This window comes from Poeciliopsis prolifica, unplaced genomic scaffold, assembly GCF_027474105.1.
Source record: "Poeciliopsis prolifica strain line A6 unplaced genomic scaffold, Auburn_PproV2 SCAFFOLD027, whole genome shotgun sequence".
Classification (NCBI taxonomy): Eukaryota; Metazoa; Chordata; class Actinopteri; order Cyprinodontiformes; family Poeciliidae; genus Poeciliopsis; species Poeciliopsis prolifica.
The window spans coordinates 7406053-7429632 of record NW_026562402.1 but is presented as its reverse complement, the minus strand read 5'-3'; the positions used below and the strand labels follow the sequence as shown (position 1 = coordinate 7429632).

The 23580-nt window shown below is 33.5% G+C and overlaps 1 protein-coding gene across 1 annotated transcript in view; it reads left to right on the top strand.

The window, feature by feature from the left end:
• The window catches only part of LOC129371621 (uncharacterized), a 43781-nt gene extending 22368 nt beyond the window's left edge, over positions 1-21413 (top strand). The window contains exons 14-22 of the mRNA XM_055048312.1: positions 83-151; positions 3447-3493; positions 9789-9887; positions 11665-11849; positions 12997-13264; positions 13679-13777; positions 14070-14306; positions 17285-17911; positions 20899-21413. Coding sequence (XP_054904287.1) covers positions 83-151; positions 3447-3493; positions 9789-9887; positions 11665-11849; positions 12997-13264; positions 13679-13777; positions 14070-14306; positions 17285-17911; positions 20899-21413 — 2146 coding nt within the window. The remainder of the gene's footprint in view (positions 1-82; positions 152-3446; positions 3494-9788; positions 9888-11664; positions 11850-12996; positions 13265-13678; positions 13778-14069; positions 14307-17284; positions 17912-20898) is intronic.
• The last annotated feature ends 2167 nt before the right edge of the window (positions 21414-23580 follow it).

The window sequence follows — 23580 nt, the reverse complement described above, 5'->3', positions numbered from 1 at the left end:
TTGGTTTAGAAACAGGTCTGGCACAAGGATCCAATTTTCTGATCAAAGGACATAAAAGAAACTATTTATCTTTGTGTTAAAGTTCACAAGATGACAAAGAACCAGAGTCTCCTGGACCAACTGATGTTATTACATCTTATAATGTACCAAGGTAAGATATGTCAGCAAAGCATTCACAGACGAAAAGTTAACTTGATACACAAAAACTCTTTGCTGCCAGAAGATGAAGATATTTTTTAATGTAACAAACTGATGCTGAAAAAGTGAGTCCAAGAGGAATGAGATCTATAAACCATGATGTTCTGTAGGAGATGTTAAGATGGATCATTTTCTATGTCTTTATTAGGGAAGATTAACTACCAATCAGTACAAAACTGATGTGAGTCATCACAAAGTTTCTGTTTCTTGCACTAAAAAACTATAAAAGTGGTTTCAGACTCAAGTTGTTTCGGCATGTAGCATCTTCAGCATTGAAATGGAGAAATAACAACATTGTCAGCAATAAGTTAATAATTTATAATAGTCATAGGTCATAAAAGATGCAGCTTGTGTGGCTGTATCTATGATGGAAAATAGTCATTAAAGATGGCATCTTTTCAGGCCCACTGGTTCCACTGGGCCAAAGTACTGAAAGAGTTCAGGTATTGGGAGTTTTGTCTCTGGCATTCTTTTTTCGCTGGATTCTTGTTTATGTTCTGCTGAAATTAATGTTTTTGCAAAGTGACTTGAGACATTCATTAATTACTTCTACATAAATTGAATCGATACTATTTTTTTAAAAAAGTAAATGCAAAACATAGAAAAAAACAATAATAGATTCATTACTTACAATATTTAAAAGATATTTACATGCAAAAGTGTCATTTTCTTCTTCACCAAACGGACAATTATCCTAGGGGAAGCAAATCCTAAATTTCAAATATTTAAAAAATCAATATATGAAAGTGTGTCATTTTAGCCTAGATACATCGGAGAATGGAAATGAAATAATTTCCAATTATATACATGTATCTGGCCATTTAGTGGATAATTTAATAACTTCTAATTAAGTATAAATATAACTAACAATAGCTGTAGACGGGCGAGCAGAGCATTATTTATTGCGACATCTGAATTTATTCAAATAATTTAAGAATTAAACTATTAGCCTAAAACTACATTGTAGAGGTGAAATATTTGACAATGCCAGACGTTTTATTTAATCACATTATTAATCTGAAATATTTAAGGGGAAAATGATTTTGATTTGGTAGAGCTTGTCTATAAAAATATTTTGCTATTTTTCTTGTAGCTTACCTCAGGACCAAACTAAAACTCTTCTTCAGTGAGTTTGAAAAGTGACAGATCCAAGGATGAAGCTTTAAATTTTCACTGTGAAGATGAAAGGTAGGACACTTTGGTAAAATTTCATGTATTTTCTGAGTAAAACACAATAAAACAGCAGCACAATGTGCATTATTATTTTCATTGGAAACATGTACTGCAGTGTTTTGGTTTAGAAACAGTTCTGGCACAAGGATCCAATTTTCTGATCAAAGGACATAAAAGAAACTATTTATCTTTTGTGTTTAAGTTCACAAGATGACAAAGAACCAGAGTCTCCTGGACCAACTGATGTTATTACATCTTATAATGTACCAAGGTAAGATATGTCAGCAAAACATTCACAGAAGAAAAGTTAACTTGATACACAAAAACTCTTTGCTGCCAGAAGATGAAGATATTTTTTAATGTAACAAACTGATGCTGAAAAAGTGAGTCCAAGAGGAATGAGATCTATAAACCATGATGTTCTGTAGGAGAATTTAAGATGGATCATTTTCTATGTCTTTATTAGGGAAGATTAACTACCAATCAGTACAAAACTGATGTGAGTCATCACAAAGTTTCTGTTTCTTGCACTAAAAAACTATACAAGTGTTTGCTTAAACACTAACAGTCTCAATAATCTATCAATTATTGAAGTTTTGTGACAATAAATTGCTGGAGTTGCATAATCGTGAAGAGTATTAAAAAAGAAATATATTCTTACTTTTCCTTCTGATCTAAAAAGTAAGCCTACTGGACATGTCAAAGTATGTTTTTTCTAAGTTCTTCAGAGACTTAATACAATACATTCTTTAATTTTGAAATGACAATAAATGGCTTGTTTTAAGATTTAATTGCTGATTATTTAAAAGTTGAGAGGTTAAAAAGTATATTTATTTTAATTATCTTTTTGTGTTGCTTTAAGTTTGCATTACCTTGTCATATTGAAATCAAACTTCCTTTCCATTTTAACATATTTTAATACAAAACTACGAAGGTTAGTAAGTTTCTAGAGGAAACTCTGCTATATCATCCATAAACTTTATCCTTAGTATACCAAAGACATAGTATAGATGGCTTTCTGTAGTATAGCTTGCCTACATTGTCTGCAGTGTGAGTGAGAAAAATAATTTACCACAGAAGTGACTGAAAACTGTCAGATTCAAGTCACGTGGGCATGTATCTTCATCCGCAGTGAAAAGGTGAAAAAAACAGCATCCTCAGCAATACATTAATCATTTATAATAGTCGTAGGCCGTAAAATATGCAGCTTTTAAAGAGATATAATTTCTTCTTTTCTGGAATTTTGCTGTTTTATACAATTGTTATCATTTCAATGCCTAAAACTTATTGATCCAAGAAGTTGTTTTGCCAACCGGAAGTACGTGATCGCAATTTTATCTATTGAAAACCATGAATTGATAAATTCAACTGTTTTTCTTAAATTATTGAATAAATAGACATATTAACTCAATGACAATTATATTTAATGGTTTTAATTGGTTGCTTAGGTTATGTAACCTATTCATATTTTTACAAAGTGATATTATATCAGCTTTCAAGTGTTTCAGGAACCTCCTTATCATTCATTTCACTTCTTTGAAAATATACTTCTTTACAATTATGACTCAATGCTGACATTATCAATGGAGATATCTGTGCTTCCTGCAACAGGTTTTGTGTTAAGAAGGTATTTTAGGTTTGAATATCTTCATGTTCCAGTCCGAAACGTTGTATGTAAAAACAAAACAACAACAAAAAAACTGATTATTTGCACAAAACATTTTTAAATGTATGTAATTAATTGATTAAATTGAATGCGATAAAGTCCTGGCCCCAGTGCAAATTGTGGTGTTCCAGACACAGAAATTAATGAACCTATAGGTGGCGCTCTCTGTGTTTTTGAGTGTGGTTAGAGAACCTGTAAGAAGAAGAAGCTGAGTTCCCGGTTGGAATAAAATGTTGCCATGTGCTTGTTCTAGTCGTCTGCTTGGACATCATTTATTTTGAACTGGTGTTCCATACACAACACAAATAAATTACAAATCACCTCTTTTAACTTGAACATGATCACTAAACTAATGTCCATTTGAATAAATGTAAACCAAAAGAGTTAAATGTCTTGTATTTTTCTGCAGTGATTCTAATGACATCCAACCTGAAAATTCTGGAGCAGCTGACAAAGGTGAGCGACTTAAAAAGAAAAGGTGTTTTAAGTTCAACTGTCCATTGACTTTAGAGATTAATGAATACATACTTTTTAGAGATGAGTTATGTGTCAAATTATATTTGACACATAAAATTTAGATTTTACTTGGGTTTTTTTTAATGTTGTTTCTATTGCCACCAGAAAGTAAAATTAATTGCTTCTAAGAAGACCAAGTTGTTTTTTCTTTCCATAAATTATAAAGCCTCAAATCTTGTGAATCTTTAACCAGTATTGGACAGGTCTTATAATTGCAGCCCTAATGAAATATCAACAATACTTGATGTTTCAAGACAAAAGTGTCAATGGTGTAAACTAATAATAATTTACTCAGGTGACACTCAATGAATCTTATCACTTGTCAGCTGAGTTTAAATTGTTGCCTGCAAGAAATGAATATAAAAAATGTATTGTTTATTCTATGCTGCAGACTTTGTGTTTTTATGTTTATGATGTAAAGCACTTTGAACTGCCTTGCTGCTGAAATGTGCAATACAAATAAAATATGATTTGATTTGATTAGAGCGGATCATTGCTGAAAATATTCTGAAGAGTGTTGTCAATCGTGGATCAAATTAGTAATGGTTGTTCCTCTTACTCACATATATTTAATTTAAAAGTTACAGGAGATGATCCCAAAGGAGAATTGTCAATGATGGCAGATGCCAATGAAGACAAAGAAATTCCTAAGAAGGTGAATCAACAAGAAAGTGACGAAAAACACTCTGAGATTGTGATGTTTGAAAGTGGGAAAAAGAGCCCAATCACGCCCAAGAATTTATTTACCAACAATAAATCTTTGATTTCCAAAATTCCTGGTATGTCCAAAAATGTGCGAACTGTACTGATGAAAGGAGTTCCTGGTGTTGGTAAAACATTCCAAACAAAAATGTTCATGAAGGACTGGGCAAAAGAAAACTCCAACAAACACATAAAGGCTTTAGTGACCTTTGATTTCACTGAGTTGAATTCAATGAAGGATGAAGAAAAAAGCATGGAATCTTTGCTGAATGATTTCTTCAAGAAAAAAAATGCTGTTTTCAAAGATCACAAGAAAAAGATATGTTTCATTCTTGATGGCCTGGAAGAATGCACACTTCCTCTTGACTTTGAAAACAACAAAGAAGTTAAAGACTTGAAGGAAGAAGCATCAATGGATGAGCTGCTAACGAATCTGATCAAAGGAAATCTGCTTCCTAAATCTCATATTTGGATAATTTCTCAACCAATAGGAGTTGATAAGATTCCTCCTGAATATATCAACAAAACTGTTCAATGTCAAGGTAAGAATATCAGTCTAAATCAATTACACTTAGCTTGTACACAAAATAATAATTTTTGTTGACTTTCTTCAAGACTTATAACTTTACATCATTTTTGACCAATCCTGTTCAAAGCTCAGAGAGGTTCTTTAGTCTGTGGAATCACTGACGCATTAGTGTTATACGGCAGTGGGTGATTATTTTATTTTTACTGTTCTTGTGGTTTTTCTCTCTGTTTGTTTTTATGGCCATATTTGTTTCTGAATAAATAGGGTTGATTGATTCATCGACTTGATTTACTCTTAATAAATATATTGTAAAATTGACAATGATACAACAGAATTAGTATTTTAACTAAATCTTCTTAGGGTACAAAATTCATCTCTTTGCTGTGAGTTTTATTGTGTTTTTGTATTTTCTTTACTTCTACCATTTTGATTTATAATGTCTGCAAGTTTCTTCATTTATGTGATTAGGTGGTTTTCATACTGCATAGTGTTTTATGTTGTATTTTTGCCCATTCTGTTTTTATTCTTAATTCTGTCTTAATATATTTTAGATTTTTATATATGTGCAACTCTATACATATTTTGATTGCTTCCTCACTTTGCTGTTGTTACACTGAAATTTCCCCACAGTGGGACAATGAAAGATATTTCTATTCTATTGTATCAAGTTACACTCACAGATACAGAGTCAAGGAAATGCCAGAACAAAGTGGAGCTAACATGTATCAGATGTAAATGCACATGCTGCATATACTTTGTTCACAAACATATTTGTAATCACATAAGCATCGCTGAGTGTTCAATGTGAAACTCTGAAAGATGAACTTTGTCTCACCCTTAATGCAGTCGCTCTTATAGATTTGAGTTGAGTGTATTGAGCTGAGCAAGCAGTGGGTTTTAATACCTGGTGCACATGTTGCTCCAGTTTCTCCAAAAAGACAGTCTTTTGTAAAGATCACTTTCATGCTGGTAGAGGTAAACCAGCTTTGCAAGGACATTTTCCAAATGCACCATTTTGAGTGAAATAGGGTTTGCACAATCCACAGCGAGTTACAGAATTTGGAGGTGCACAAAAAAAAATATTAATTTATTTGCACTAGTTCAGTGCATCTTATTGTTATTTAGCTGAGTTCAACTGAGGAAGAAATAGATTTTTTTATGCAATATTTTCTGAAGGTAGTGTTTTTAACAATGTTTCAAATATGAAGTTACTGTTATTCTTGTTATTCACATGTCACATTTTTTCAATGATAGGAGATGCCAAGGAAAAAAAATACCTGAAGGAAGTAATTCTTGAGGAGGTGGGTCAACAGGAAAGTGACCCAAAACTCTCTGAGATAGTGATGTTTGAAAGTGGGAAAAAGAACCTAATCACACCCAAAGATTTATTTACCAACAATAAATCTCTGATCTCCAAACTTCCTCGTATGAACAATAATGTACTGATGGAAGGAGTTCCTGGTGTTGGTAAAACTTTTCAAACAAAAATGTTCATGAAGGACTGGGCAAAAGAAAACTCCAACCAACACATAAAGGCTTTAGTGACCTTTGATTTCACTGAGTTGAATTCAATGAAGAATAAAGTAAAAAGCATGGAATTTCTGCTGAATGATTTCTTCAAGAAAAAAATGCTGTTTTCAAAGATGACAAGAAAAAATATATGTTCATTCTTGATGGCCTGGAAGAATGCACACTTCCTCTTGACTTTGAAAACAACAAAGAAGTTAAAGTCTTGAAGGAAGAAGCATCAATAGATGAGCTGCTAACGAATCTGATCAAAGGAAATCTGCTTCCTGAATCTCATATTTTGATAATTTCTCAACCAATAGGAGTTGATAAGATTCCTCCTGAATATATCAACAAAACTGTTCAATGTCAAGGTAAGAATATCAGTCTAAATCAATTGCACTTAGCTTGTACACAAAATAATAATTTTTGTTGACTTTCTTCCAGACTTATATAACTTTACATCATTTTTGACCAATCCTGTTCAAAGCTCAGAGAGGTTCTTTAGTCTGTGGAATCACTGACGCATTAGTGTTATACGGCAGTGGGTGATTATTTTATTTTTACTGTTCTTGTGGTTTTTCTCTCTGTTTTTTGTTTTTATGGCCATATTTGTTTCTGAATAAATAGGTTGATTGATTCATCGACTTGATTTACTCTTAATAAATATATTGTAAAATTGACACTGATGAAAAAAAATTAGCATTTCAACTAAATCTTCTTAGGGTACAAAATTCATCTCTTTGCTGTGAGTTTTATTGTGTTTTTGTATTTTCTTTACTTCTACCATTTTTGATTTATAATGTCTGCAAGTTTCTTCATTTACTGGTTGTGATTAGGTGGTTTTCATACTGCATAGTGTTTTATGTTGTATTTTTGCCCATTCTGTATTTTATTCTTAATTCTGTCTTAATATTTTAGATTTTTATATATGTGCAACTCTATACATATTTTGATTGCTTCCTCACTTTGCTGTTGTTACACTGAAATTTCCCCACAGTGGGACAATGAAAGATATTTCTATTCTATTGTATCAAGTTACACTCACAGATACAGAATCAAGGAAATGCCAGAACAAAGTGGAGCTAACATGTATCAGATGTAAATGCACATGCTGCATATACTTTGTTCACAAACATATTTGTAATCACATAAGCATCGCTGAGTGTTCACTGTGAAACTCTGAAAGATTAACTTTGTCTCACCCTTAATGCAGTCGCTCTTATAGATTTGAGTTGAGTGTATTTGAGCTGAGCAAGCAGTGGGTTTAATACCTGGTGCACATGTTGCTCCAGTTTCTCCAAAAAGACAGTCTTCCTGTAAAAATCACTTTCATGCTGGTAAAGGTAAACCAGCTCTGCAAGAGCACTTTCCAAATGCACCATTTTGAGTGAAATAGGGTTTGCACAATCCACAGCGAGTTACAGAAATTTGGAGGAGCACAAAAAAAATATTAATTTATTTGCACTAGTTCAGTGCATCTTATTGTTATTTAGCTGAGTTCAACTGAGGAAGAAAAAGATTTTTTATGCAATATTTCTGAAGGTAGTGTTTTTAACAATGTTTCAAATATGAAGTTACTGTTATTCTTGTTATTCACATATCACATTTTTTTCAATAATAGGAGATGCCAAGGAAGAAAAATACCTGAAGGAAGTAATTCTTGAGGAGGTGGGTCAACAGGAAAGTGACCCAAAACTCTCTGAGATAGTGATTTTGAAAGTGGGAAAAAGAACCTAATCACACCCAAAGATTTATTTACCAACAATAAATTTCTGATCTCCAAACTTCCTCCTATGAACAATAATGTACTGATGGAAGGAGTTCCTGGTGTTGGTAAAACTTCCAAACAAAAATGTTCATGAAGGACTGGGCAAAAGAAAACTCCAACAAACACATAAAGTCTATAGTGACCTTTGATTTCACTGAGTTGAATACAAAGCAGGATGAAAAAAAAAGCATGGAATTCTGCTGAATGATTTCTTCAAGAAAAAAAATGCTGTTTTCAAAGATGACAAGAAAAATATATGTTTCATTCTTGATGGCCTGGAAGAATGCACACTTCCTCTTGACTTTGAAAACAACAAAGAAGTTAAAGACTTGAAGGAAGAAGCATCAATGGATGAGCTGCTAACGAATCTGATCAAAGGAAATCTGCTTCCTAAATCTCATATTTTGATAATTTCTCAACCAATAGGAGTTGATAAGATTCCTTCTGAATATATCAACAAAACTGTTCAATGTCAAGGTAAGAATATCAGTCTAAATCAATTGCACTTAGCTTGTACACAAAATAATAATTTTTGTTGACTTTCTTCAAGACTTATATAACTTTACATCATTTTTGACCAATCCTGTTCAAAGCTCAGAGAGGTTCTTTAGTCTGTGGAATCACTGACGCATTAGTGTTATACGGCAGTGGGTGATTATTTTATTTTTACTGTTCTTGTGGTTTTTCTCTCTGTTTTTTGTTTTATGGCCATATTTGTTTCTGAATAAATAGGGTTGATTGATTCATCGACTTGATTTACTCTTAATAAATATTTTGTAAAATTGACACTGATGAAAAAAATTAGCATTTCAACTAAATCTTCTTAGGGTACAAAATTCATCTCTTTGCTGTGAGTTTTATTGTGTTTTGTATTTTCTTTACTTCTACCATTTTGATTTATAATGTCTGCAAGTTTCTTCATTTACTGGTTGTGATTAGGTGGTTTTCATACTGCATAGTGTTTTATGTTGTATTTTTGCCCATTCTGTATTTTATTCTTAATTCTGTCTTAATATATTTTAGATTTTTATATATGTGCAACTCTATACATATTTTGATTGCTTCCTCACTTTGCTGTTGTTACACTGAAATTTCCCCACAGTGGGACAATGAAAGATATTTCTATTCTATTGTATCAAGTTACACTCACAGATACAGAGTCAAGGAAATGCCAGAACAAAGTGGAGCTAACATGTATCAGATGTAAATGCACATGCTGCATATACTTTGTTCACAAACATATTTGTAATCACATAAGCATCGCTGAGTGTTCACTGTGAAACTCTGAAAGATCAACTATATCTCTCCCTTAATGCAGTCGCTCTTATAGATTTGAGTTGAGTGTATTTGAGCTGAGCAAGCAGTGGGTTTTAATACCTGGTGCACATGTTGCTCCAGTTTCTCCAAAAAGACAGTCTTCCAGTAAAGATCACTTTCATGCTGGTAGAGGTAAACCAGCTCTGCAAGAGCACTTTCTAAATGCACCATTTTGAGTGAAATAGGGTTTGCACAATCCACAGCGAGTTACAGAAATTTGGAGGTGCACAAAAAAAAATATTAATTTATTTGCACTAGTTCAGTGCATCTTATTGTTATTTAGCTGAGTTCAACTGAGGAAGAAAAAGATTTTTTATGCAATATTTCTGAAGGTAGTGTTTTTAACAATGTTTCAAATATGAAGTTACTGTTATTCTTGTTATTCACATGTCACATTTTTTCAACGATAGGAGATGCCAAGGAAGAAAAATACCTGAAGAAAGTAATTCTTGAGGAGGTGGGTCAACAGGAAAGTGACCCAAAACTCTCTGAGATAGTGATGTTTGAAAGTGGGAAAAAGAACCTAATCACACCCAAAGATGTATTTACCAACAATAAATCTCTGATCTCCAAACTTCCTCGTATGACAATAATGTACTGATGAAAGGAGTTCCTGGTGTTGGTAAAACATTCCAAACAAAAATGTTCATGAAGGACTGGGCAAAAGAAAACTCCAACAAACACATAAAGGCTTTAGTGACCCTTGATTTCACTGAGTTGAATTCAATGAAGGATGAAGAAAAAAGCATGGAATTTCTGCTGAATGATTTCTTCAGAAAGAAAAATGCTCTTTTCAAAGATGACAAGAAAAATATATGTTTCATTCTTGATGGCCTGGAAGAATGCACACTTCCTCTTGACTTTGAAAACAACAAAGAAGTTAAAGACTTGAAGGAAGAAGCATCAATAGATGAGCTGCTAACGAATCTGATCAAAGGAAATCTGCTTCCTGAATCTCATATTTGATAATTTCTCAACCAATAGGAGTTGATAAGATTCCTCCTGAATATATCAACAAAACTGTTCAATGTCAAGGTAAGAATATCAGTCTAAATCAATTGCACTTAGCTTGTACACAAAATAATAATTTTTGTTGACTTTCTTCAAGACTTATATAACTTTACATCATTTTTGACCAATCCTGTTCAAAGCTCAGAGAGGTTCTTTAGTCTGTGGAATCACTGACGCATTAGTGTTATACGGCAGTGGGTGATTATTTTATTTTTACTGTTCTTGTGGTTTTTCTCTCTGTTTTTTGTTTTTATGGCCATATTTGTTTCTGAATAAATAGGGTTGATTGATTCATCGACTTGATTTACTCTTAATAAATATATTGTAAAATTGACACTGATGAAAAAAAATTAGCATTTCAACTAAATCTTCTTAGGGTACAAAATTCATCTCTTTGCTGTGAGTTTTATTGTGTTTTTGTATTTTCTTTACTTCTACCATTTTGATTTATAATGTCTGCAAGTTTCTTCATTTACTGGTTGTGATTAGGTGGTTTTCATACTGCATAGTGTTTTATGTTGTATTTTTGCCCATTCTGTTTTTATTCTTAATTCTGTCTTAATATATTTTAGATTTTTATATATGTGCAACTCTATACATATTTTGATTGCTTCCTCACTTTGCTGTTGTTACACTGAAATTTCCCCACAGTGGGACAATGAAAGATATTTCTATTCTATTGTATCAAGTTACACTCACAGATACAGAATCAAGGAAATGCCAGAACAAAGTGGAGCTAACATGTATCAGATGTAAATGCACATGCTGCATATACTTTGTTCACAAACATATTTGTAATCACATAAGCATCGCTGAGTGTTCACTGTGAAACTCTGAAAGATTAACTTTATCTCACCCTTAATGCAGTCGCTCTTAGAGATTTGAATTGAGTGTATTTGAGCCGAGCAAGCAGTGGGTTTTAATACCTGGTGCATATGTTGCTGCAGTTTCTCCAAAAAGACAGTCTTCCTGTAAAGATCACTTTCATGCTGGTAGAGGTAAACCAGCTCTGCAAGAGCACTTTCCAAATGCACCATTTTGAGTGAAATAGGGTTTGCACAATCCACAGCGAGTTACAGAAATTTGGAGGTGCACAAAAAACATTAATTTACTTGCACGAGTTCAGTGCATCTTATTGTTATTTAGCTGAGTTCAACTGAGGAAGAAATACAGATTTTTTATACAATAATTCTGAAGGTAGTGTTTTAAACAATGTTTCAAATATGAAGTTACTGTTATTCTTGTTATTCACATATCATATTTTTTCAATAATAGGAGAGGCCAAGGAAGAAAAATACCTGAAGGAAGTCATTCTTGAGAAGGTGGGTCAACAGGAAAGTGACCCAAAACTCTCTGAGATAGTGATGTTTGAAAGTGGGAAAAAGAACCTAATCATGCTCAAAGATTTATTTACCAACAATAAATCTCTGATCTCCAAACTTCCTCGTATGAACAATAATGTACTGATGAAAGGAGTTCCTGGTGTTGGTAAAAACTTTCCAAACAAAAATGTTCATGAAGGACTGGGCAGAAGAAAACTCCAATAAACACTTAAAGGCTTTAGTGACCTTTGATTTCACTGAGTTGAATACAAAGCAGGATGAAAAAAAAAGCATGAAATCTCTGCTGAATGATTTCTTCAAAAAGAAAAATGCTCTCTTCAAAGATGACAAGAAAAAGATATGTTTCATTCTTGATGGCCTGGAAGAATGCACACTTCCTCTTGACTTTGAAAACAACAAAGAAGTTAAAGACTGGAAGGAAGAAGCATCAATGGATGAGCTGCTAACGAATCTGATCAAAGGAAATCTGCTTCCTGAATCTCATATTTTGATAATTTCTCAACCAATAGGAGTTGATAAGATTCCTTCTGAATATATCAACAAAACTGTTCAATGTCAAGGTAAGAATATCAGTCTAAATCAATTACACTTAGCTTGTTTACAAAATAGTCATTTTTGTTGACTTTTTTTAAGAGTTATGAGTTTTTACACATTCTGTTTTATTCTTAATTCTGTCTTAATATATTTTAGATTTTTATATATGTGCAACTCTATACATATTTTGATTGCTTCCTCACTTTGCTGTTGTTACACTGAAATTTCCCCACAGTGGGACAATGAAAGATATTTCTATTCTATTGTATCAAGTTACACTCACAGATACAGAATCGAGGAAATGCCAGAACAAAGTGGAGCTAACATGTATCAGATGTAAATGCACATGCTGCATATACTTTGTTCACAAACATATTTGTAATCACATAAGCATCGCTGAGTGTTCACTGTGAAACTCTGAAAGATCAACTATATCTCTCCCTTAATGCAGTCGCTCTTATAGATTTGAGTTGAGTGTATTTGAGCTGAGCAAGCAGTGGGTTTTAATACCTGGTGCACATGTTGCTCCAGTTTCTCCAAAAAGACAGTCTTTTTGTAAAGATCACTTTCATGCTGGTAAAGATAAACAAGCTCTGCAAGAGCACTTTCTAAATGCACCATTTTGAGTGAAATGAAGCCTAGGCGTAAATTCAATCTGGAAGACTCTTTAGCCCACCCGCAGCTTTCAGTAGGCGCTTCCCGCTAATCACTGACGACCTATCATCGCTAGACCCAGCCATGTCGCAGCCAATCACCGACCACGCCCCAGTTCACAAGGATGTCCATCCAAGGTGTCTTCCGTTTCGCTGCTGCGCTCAACACGTTCATTCGCACGCCCCAGCTTCTCAGCAAGCCATCCCAGCGGATCCGTTTCTTCGTGATTCCTCGCGTACAGCTGCTTTGCCGTGTCCTCGACCCTTCCTTCCCCATCAGACGCTCCCGAGTCTGCGCTCTTCCCACCTGCACCCCTTCTCCACCTCCACCGTCCAGGCTCCCAGGCATACTCATTCACTGACCTCCACCACCAGGTCGGGTCCCGGGGGGGTGACATTCCTATCAGCATCGGGACTGCTCATCCGAGCTTATCGCGTCAGCTCGATGTCCTTAGCCGGGGCCCGAGCGCCAAAGACTTAATTAACTTTTCTAATCGCTTTCATTCTCATCTGAGTCTCTCCTGATTGAAATAGGGTTTGCACAATCCACAGCGAGTTACAGAAATTTGGAGGTGCACAAAAAAACATTAATTTATTTGCACTAGTTCAGTGCATCTTATTGTTATTTAGCTGAGTTCAACTGAGGAAGAAATACAGATTTTTTATGCAATATTTCTGAAGGTAGTGTTTTAAACAATGTTTCAAATATGAAGTTACTGTTATTCTTGTTATTCACATGTCACATTTTTTCAACAATAGGAGAGGCCAAGGAAGAAAAATACCTGAAGAAAGTAATTCTTGAGGAGGTGGGTCAACAGGAAAGTGACCCAAAACTCTCTGAGATAGTGATGTTTGAAAGTGGGAAAAAGAACCTAATCACACCCAAAGATTTATTTACCAACAATAAATCTCTGATCTCCAAACTTCCTCGTATGAACAATAATGTACTGATGAAAGTAGCTCCTGGAATTGATAAAACATTTCAAACAAAAATGTTCATGAAGGACTGGGCAAAAGAAAACTCCAACAAACACATAAAGGCTTTAGTGACCCTTGATTTCACTGAGTTGAATTCAATGAAGGATGAAGTAAAAAGCATGAACTCTCTGCTGGATGATTTCTTCAACGAAAAAAAATGCTGTTTTCAAAGATGACAAGAAAAAGATATGTTTCATTCTTGATGGCCTGGAAGAATGCACACTTCCTCTTGACTTTGAAAACAACAAAGAAGTTAAAGACTGGAAGGAAGAAGCATCAATGGATGAGCTGCTAACGAATCTGATCAAAGGAAATCTGTTTCCTGAATCTCATATTTTGATAATTTCTCAACCAAAAGGAGTTGATAAGATTCCTTCTGAATATATCGACAGAGCTGTTCTCATTCACGGTAAGAATATCCATCTAAATTACACTTAGATTATACACAAAATAGTCTTTTTTGTTAACTTTATTCAAGAGTTATCTGATTTTACATCATATTCTAAATTTACATAATTTTTGACCAATTCTGTTCAAAGCTCAGTGAAGTTCTATGGTATGTGGAATCAACCACGTGTTAGTGTTATATAGCAGTAAATCATTATTTTATTTTTTACTATTTTTGTAGTTGTTCTGTTAGTTTTTGTTTTATATGGCCATATTTGTTTCTGAATAAACATGATTGATTTGATTTGATTTGATTTACTCTGTTTAATTAGAAACTTAAGTACCAGAAGATGTTAGAATTGAATCAGTTAAAAGTAATGAAAATAATCCTGTTGCTGCAAATTGCAAAATAAGAAAGAATTATCATGGTAAACAAACAGTTTCTAAGTGTAACACGGGGGAAAGGGGCGCGGATCGTGGAAGAGGACGTGGCCGTAAAGCCAACTGGTAGACCTCTCAAATCCTAAATGGTCTAGGGTTTCCCAATTAAAAATACTCAAGTAAGTCTGGCTTAAAATGATGAAACGGAAGTAGTGTACAAAAATATTTATTTATTAATTCATTCTTTTTACAATATTAAAAATATACTTTATCATTCTAATTCTAAAACCTGGTAGTGCACAAAGCACAGGACAGAAGCAAGCTGAGATTTAAACAAAAGAATAGAATAATTGCAAACCAAGTTAATAATCATGCAAATCAACACAGACTAATGTTAAACAAAACAAAAAAAGAAAAAGAAAGAAATCCCAAGTTGCGCCAGCCCCGCCTTATGACGCGGTGCCCAATCAGCTGATTTAAAATAACGTTCTGGTTCTGTGGTGTCTATGCTACCATTCTAGCTCTTCAGGACAACCTATGAGCCATTTAATAAACCTCTAAAAATGTGCATGCAGGTGAGAGCATAAAATACAACAGCGGCAGTCTGCGGCAATCTTAATCCCCACACGGAATACGTTTAGATGCTGCAGTGAAATGCTGAAACGCTCCCTTATCCATAGTCCAATCCTGGATCACAGAGCACACGACCAGCACTCGTCCATCCACGATCCAACTGTGCACAACAATGGATCTGACACACACTTAACTTGGCGTTCGCACCCGGTGCCTATATACGTTAATGAGCCCGGCTAACCAGAAATGACATCATGTTGCATTCAAGGGCCTGAAACGGGTGGGAATTTACAACTTCAAACAAACAGCCAATAAGATAAGATTCCTTCTAAATATATCGACAGAACTGTTCTCTGTCACGGTAAGAATATCCATCTAAATTACACTTAGATTGTACACAAAATAGTCATTTTGTTAACTTTATTCAAGAGTTATCTGATTTTACATCATATTCTAAATTTACATAATTTTTGACCAATCCTGTTCAAAGCTCAGTGAAGTTCTATGGTATGTGGAATCAACGACGCATTAGTGTTATATAGCAGTAAATCATTATTTTATTTTTTACTATTTTTGTAGTTGTTCTGTTAGTTTTTGTTTTATATGGCCATATTTGTTTCTGAATAAACATAATTGATTGATTTGATTTGATTTACTCTGTTTAATTAGAAACTTAAGTACCAGAAGATGTTAGAATTAAATCAGTTAAAAGTAGTGAAAATAATCCTGTTGCTGCAAATTGCAAAATAAAGAAAGAATTATCATGGTAAACAAACAGCTTCTAAGTAAACCAAGTTATTTTCTCCTTTAAAACTAAATATTTTTAAATACGGGTTACTTGGGCAGCTCATTGTTGACCCACTCTGTTCTTGTATTAAAAAATGTTAAAGGTTGACAGAACATTTTAAAACACGTAATGTTGGAAGACATTATTGCTAATACTTGAGCACCAGCTAAAAAAGGCTAACAAAGCATGCAATTAAATATGTTCTTTGCAATTAAATCCTAATTAATTAATCTACCTTTGTATTGTGAAACTAAATATATTATGCTCATTCATTAAAAGTAAGGAAAGGGAAATAAATATATTGTAAAATTGACAATGATACAAAAGAATTAGTATTTTAACTAAATCTTCTTAGGGTACAAAATTCATCTCTTTGCTGTGAGTTTTATTGTGTTTTGTATTTTCTTTACTTCTACCATTTTGATTTATAATGTCTGCAAGTTTCTTCATTTACTGGTTGTGATTAGGTGGTTTTCATACTGCATAGTGTTTTATGTTGTATTTTTGCCCATTCTGTTTTTATTCTTAATTCTGTCTTAATATATTTTAGATTTTTATATATGTGCAACTCTATACATATTTTGATTGCTTCCTCACTTTGCTGTTGTTACACTGAAATTTCCCCACTGTGGGACAATGAAAGATATTTCTATTCTATTGTATCAAGTTACACTCACAGATACAGAATCAAGAAAATGCCAGAACAAAGTGGAGCTAACATGTATCAGATGTAAATGCACATGCTGCATATACTTTGTTCACAAACATATTTGTAATCACATAAGCATCGCTGAGTGTTCACTGTGAAACTCTGAAAGATCAACTATATCTCTCCCTTAATGCAGTCGCTCTTATAGATTTGAGTTGAGTGTATTTGAGCTGAGCAAGCAGTGGGTTTTAATACCTGGTGCACATGTTGCTCCAGTTTCTCCAAAAAGACAGTCTTTTGTAAAGATCACTTTCATGCTGGTAAAGATAAACAAGCTCTGCTAGAGCACTTTCCAAATACACCATTTTGAGTGAAATAGGGTTTGCACAATCCACAGCGAGTTACAGAAATTTGGAGGTGCACAAAAAAAATATTAATTTAGTGGGTGGGTTCTGTGCATCTTATTGTTATTTAGCTGAGTTTGACTTGTTGTCGGGAAGAAATACAGATTTTTTATGCAATAATTCTGAAGGTAGTGTTTTTAACAATGTTTCAAATATGAAGTTACTGTTATTCTTGTTATTCACATATCACATTTTTTCAATGATAGGAGATGCCAAGGAAGAAAAATACCTGAAGGAAATAATTCTTGAGGAGGTGGGTCAACAAGAAAGTGACCCAAAACTCTCTGAGATAGTGATGTTTGAAAGTGAGAAAAAGAACGTCATCACACCCAAAGATTTATTTACCAACAATAAATTTCTGATCTCCAAACATCCTCGTATGAACAAAAATGTACTGATGAAAGTAGCTCCTGGAATTGATAAAACATTTCAAACAAAAATGTTCATGAAGGACTGGGCAAAAGGAAACTCCAACAAACACATAAAGGCTTTAGTGACCTTTGATTTCACTGAGTTGAATTCAATGAAGGATGAAGGAAAAAGCATGGAATCTCTGCTGAATGATTTCTTCAAGACAAAAAATGCTGTTTTCAAAGATGACAAGAAAAAGATATGTTTCATTCTTGATGGGCTGGAAGAATGCACACTTCCTCTTGACTTTGAAAACAACAAAGAAGTTAAAGACTGGAAGGAAGAAGCATCAATGGATGAGCTGCTAACGAATCTGATCAAAGGAAATCTGTTTCCTGAATCTCATATTTTGATAATTTCTCAACCAATAGGAGTTGATAAGATTCCTTCTGAATATATCGACAGAGCTGTTCTCATTCACGGTAAGAATATCCATCTAAATTACACTTAGATTATACACAAAATAGTCTTTTTTGTTAACTTTATTCAAGAGTTATCTGATTTTACATCATATTCTAAATTTACATAATTTTTGACCAATTCTGTTCAAAGCTCAGTGAAGTTCTATGGTATGTGGAATCAACCACGTGTTAGTGTTATATAGCAGTAAATCATTATTTTATTTTTTACTATTTTTGTAGTTGTTCTGTTAGTTTTTGTTTTATATGGCCATATTTGTTTCTGAATAAACATGATTGATTTGATTTGATTTGATTTACTCTGTTTAATTAGAAACTTAAGTACCAGAAGATGTTAGAATTGAATCAGTTAAAAGTAATGAAAATAATCCTGTTGCTGCAAATTGCAAAATAAAGAAAGAATTATCATGGTAAACAAACAGTTTCTAAGTGTAACACGGGGGAAAGGGGCCCGGACCGTGGAAGAGGACGTGGTCGTAAAGCCAACTGGTAGACCTCTCAAATCCTAAACGGTCTAGTGTTTCCCAATTAAAAATACTCAAGTAAGTCTGGCTTAAAATGATGAAACGGAAGTAGTGTACAAAAATATTTATTTATTAATTCATTCTTTTTACAATATTAAAAATATACTTTATTATTCTAATTCTAAAATCTGGTAGTGCACAAAGCACAGGACAGAAGCAATCTGAGATTTAAACAAAAGAATAGAATAATTGCAAACCAAGTTAATAATCATGCAAATCAACACAGACTAATGTTAAACAAAACAAAAAAAGAAAAAGAAAGAAATCCCAAGTTGCGCCAGCCCCGCCTTATGACGCGGTGCCCAATCAGCTGATTTAAAATAACGTTCTGGTTCTGTGGTGTCTATGCTACCATTCTAGCTCTTCAGGACAACCTATGAGCCATTTAATAAACCTCTAAAAATGTGCATGCAGGTGAGAGCATAAAATACAACAGCGGCAGTCTGCGGCAATCTTAATCCCCACACGGAATACGTTTAGATGCTGCAGTGAACTGCTGAAACGCTCCCTTATCCATAGTCCAATCCTGGATCACAGAGCACACGACCAGCACTCGTCCATCCACGATCCAACTGTGCACAACAATGGATCTGACACACACTTAACTTGGCGTTCGCACCCGGTGCCTATATACGTTAATGAGCCCGGCTAACCAGAAATGACATCATGTTGCATTCAAGGGCCTGAAACGGGTGGGAATTTACAACTTCAAACAAACAGCCAATAAGATAAGATTCCTTCTAAATATATCGACAGAACTGTTCTCTGTCACGGTAAGAATATCCATCTAAATTACACTTAGATTGTACACAAAATAGTCATTTTTGTTAACTTTATTCAAGAGTTATCTGATTTACATCATATTCTAAATTTACATAATTTTTGACCAATCCTGTTCAAAGCTCAGTGAAGTTCTATGGTATGTGGAATCAACGACGCATTAGTGTTATATAGCAGTAAATCATTATTTTATTTTTTACTATTTTTGTAGTTGTTCTGTTAGTTTTTGTTTTATATGGCCATATTTGTTTCTGAATAAACATAATTGATTGATTTGATTTGATTTACTCTGTTTAATTAGAAACTTAAGTACCAGAAGATGTTAGAATTGAATCAGTTAAAAGTAATGAAAATAATCCTGTTGCTGCAAATTGCAAAATAAAGAAAGAATTATCATGGTAAACAAACAGCTTCTAAGTAAACCAAGTTATTTTCTCCTTTAAAACTAAATATTTTTAAATACGGGTTACTTGGGCAGCTCATTGTTGACCCACTCTGTTCTTGTATTAAAAAATGTTAAAGGTTGACAGAACATTTTAAAACACGTAATGTTGGAAGACATTATTGCTAATACTTGAGCACCAGCTAAAAAAGGCTAAACAAAGCATGCAATTAAATATGTTCTTTGCAATTAAATCCTAATTAATTAATCTACCTTTGTATTGTGAAACTAAATATATTATGCTCATTCATTAAAAGTAAGGAAAGGGAAATAAATATATTGTAAAATTGACAATGATACAAAAGAATTAGTATTTTAACTAAATCTTCTTAGGGTACAAAATTCATCTCTTTGCTGTGAGTTTTATTGTGTTTTTGTATTTTCTTTACTTCTACCATTTTGATTTATAATGTCTGCAAGTTTCTTCATTTACTGGTTGTGATTAGGTGGTTTTCATACTGCATAGTGTTTTATGTTGTATTTTTGCCCATTCTGTTTTTATTCTTAATTCTGTCTTAATATATTTTAGATTTTTATATATGTGCAACTCTATATACATATTTTGATTGCTTCCTCACTTTGCTGTTGTTACACTGAAATTTCCCCACTGTGGGACAATGAAAGATATTTCTATTCTATTGTATCAAGTTACACTCACAGATACAGAATCAAAAAATGCCAGAACAAAGTGGAGCTAACATGTATCAGATGTAAATGCACATGCTGCATATACTTTGTTCACAAAACATATTTGTAATCACATAAGCATCGCTGAGTGTTCACTGTGAAACTCTGAAAGATCAACTATATCTCTCCCTTAATGCAGTCGCTCTTATAGATTTGAGTTGAGTGTATTTGAGCTGAGCAAGCAGTGGGTTTTAATACCTGGTGCACATGTTGCTCCAGTTTCTCCAAAAAGACAGTCTTTTTGTAAAGATCACTTTCATGCTGGTAAAGATAAACAAGCTCTGCTAGAGCACTTTCCAAATACACCATTTTGAGTGAAATAGGGTTTGCACAATCCACAGCGAGTTACAGAAATTTGGAGGTGCACAAAAAAAATATTAATTTAGTGGGTGGGTTCTGTGCATCTTATTGTTATTTAGCTGAGTTCAACTTGTTGTCAGGAAGAAATACAGATTTTTTTCTATGCAATAATTCTAAAGGTATTGTTTTTAACAGTGTTTCAAATACAAAGTTATTGTTATTCCTGTTATTCACAAATCATATTTTTTCAATAATAGGAGATGCCAAGGAAGAAAAATACCTGAAGGAAATAATTCTTGAGGAGGTGGGTCAACAAGAAAGTGACCCAAAACTCTCTGAGATAGTGATGTTTGAAAGTGAGAAAAAGAACGTCATCACACCCAAAGATTTATTTACCAACAATAAATTTCTGATCTCCAAACATCCTCGTATGAACAAAAATGTACTGATGAAAGTAGCTCCTGGAATTGATAAAACATTTCAAACAAAAATGTTCATGAAGGACTGGGCAAAAGGAAACTCCAACAAACACATAAAGGCTTTAGTGACCTTTGATTTCACTGAGTTGAATTCAATGAAGGATGAAGGAAAAAGCATGGAATCTCTGCTGAATGATTTCTTCAAGACAAAAAATGCTGTTTTCAAAGATGACAAGAAAAAGATATGTTTCATTCTTGATGGGCTGGAAGAATGCACACTTCCTCTTGACTTTGAAAACAACAAAGAAGTTAAAGACTGGAAGAAGAAGAAGCATCAATGGATGAGCTGCTAACGAATCTGATCAAAGGAAATCTGTTTCCTGAATCTCATATTTTGATAATTTCTCAACCAATAGGAGTTGATAAGATTCCTTCTGAATATATCGACAGAGCTGTTCTCATTCACGGTAAGAATATCCATCTAAATTACACTTAGATTATACACAAAATAGTCTTTTTTGTTAACTTTATTCAAGAGTTATCTGATTTTACATCATATTCTAAATTTACATAATTTTTGACCAATTCTGTTCAAAGCTCAGTGAAGTTCTATGGTATGTGGAATCAACCACGTGTTAGTGTTATATAGCAGTAAATCATTATTTTATTTTTTACTATTTTTGTAGTTGTTCTGTTAGTTTTTGTTTTATATGGCCATATTTGTTTCTGAATAAACATGATTGATTTGATTTGATTTGATTTACTCTGTTTAATTATAAACTTAAGTACCAGAAGATGTTAGAATTGAATCAGTTAAAAGTAATGAAAATAATCCTGTTGCTGCAAATTGCAAAATAAAGAAAGAATTATCATGGTAAACAAACAGTTTCTAAGTGTAACACGGGGGAAAGGGGCCCGGACCGTGGAAGAGGACGTGGTCGTAAAGCCAACTGGTAGACCTCTCAAATCCTAAACGGTCTAGTGTTTCCCAATTAAAAATACTCAAGTAAGTCTGGCTTAAAATGATGAAACGGAAGTAGTACAAAAATATTTATTTATTAATTCATTTTTTACAATATTAAAAAATATACTTTATTATTCTAATTCTAAAATCTGGTAGTGCACAAAGCACAGGACAGAAGCAATCTGAGATTTAAACAAAAGAATAGAATAATTGCAAACCAAGTTAATAATCATGCAAATCAACACAGACTAATGTTAAACAAAACAAAAAAAAAAAAAGAAAGAAATCCCAAGTTGCGCCAGCCCCGCCTTATGACGCGGTGCCCAATCAGCTGATTTAAAATAACGTTCTGGTTGTGGTGTCTATGCTACCATTCTAGCTCTTCAGGACAACCTATGAGCCATTTAATAAACCTCTAAAAATGTGCATGCAGGTGAGAGCATAAAATACAACAGCGGCAGTCTGCGGCAATCTTAATCCCCACACGGAATACGTTTAGATGCTGCAGTGAAATGCTGAAACGCTCCCTTATCCATAGTCCAATCCTAGATCACAGAGCACACGACCAGCACTCGTCCATCCACGATCCAACTGTGCACAACAATGGATCTGACACACACTTAACTTGGCGTTCGCACCCGGTGCCTATATACGTTAATGAGCCCGGCTAACCAGAAATGACATCATGTTGCATTCAAGGGCCTGAAACGCGTGGGAATTTACAACTTCAAACAAACAGCCAATAAGATAAGATTCCTTCTAAATATATCGACAGAACTGTTCTCTGTCACGGTAAGAATATCCATCTAAATTACACTTAGATTGTACACAAAATAGTCATTTTTGTTAACTTTATTCAGAGTTATCTGATTTTACATCATATTCTAAATTTACATAATTTTTGACCAATCCTGTTCAAAGCTCAGTGAAGTTCTATGGTATGTGGAATCAACGACGCATTAGTGTTATATAGCAGTAAATCATTATTTTATTTTTTACTATTTTTGTAGTTGTTCTGTTAGTTTGTTTTATATGGCCATATTTGTTTCTGAATAAACATAATTGATTGATTTGATTTGATTTACTCTGTTTAATTAGAAACTTAAGTACCAGAAGATGTTAGAATTGAATCAGTTAAAAGTAATGAAAAAATAATCCTGTTGCTGCAAATTGCAAAATAAAGAAAGAATTATCATGGTAAACAAACAGCTTCTAAGTAAACCAAGTTATTTTCTCCTTTAAAACTAAATATTTTTAAATACGGGTTACTTGGGCAGCTCATTGTTGACCCACTCTGTTCTTGTATTAAAAAATGTTAAGGTTGACAGAACATTTTAAAACACGTAATGTTGGAAGACATTATTGCTAATACTTGAGCACCAGCTAAAAAAGGCTAACAAAGCATGCAATTAAATATGTTCTTTGCAATTAAATCCTAATTAATTAATCTACCTTTGTATTGTGAAACTAAATATATTATGCTCATTCATTAAAAGTAAGGAAAGGGAAATAAATATATTGTAAAATTGACAATGATACAAAAGAATTAGTATTTT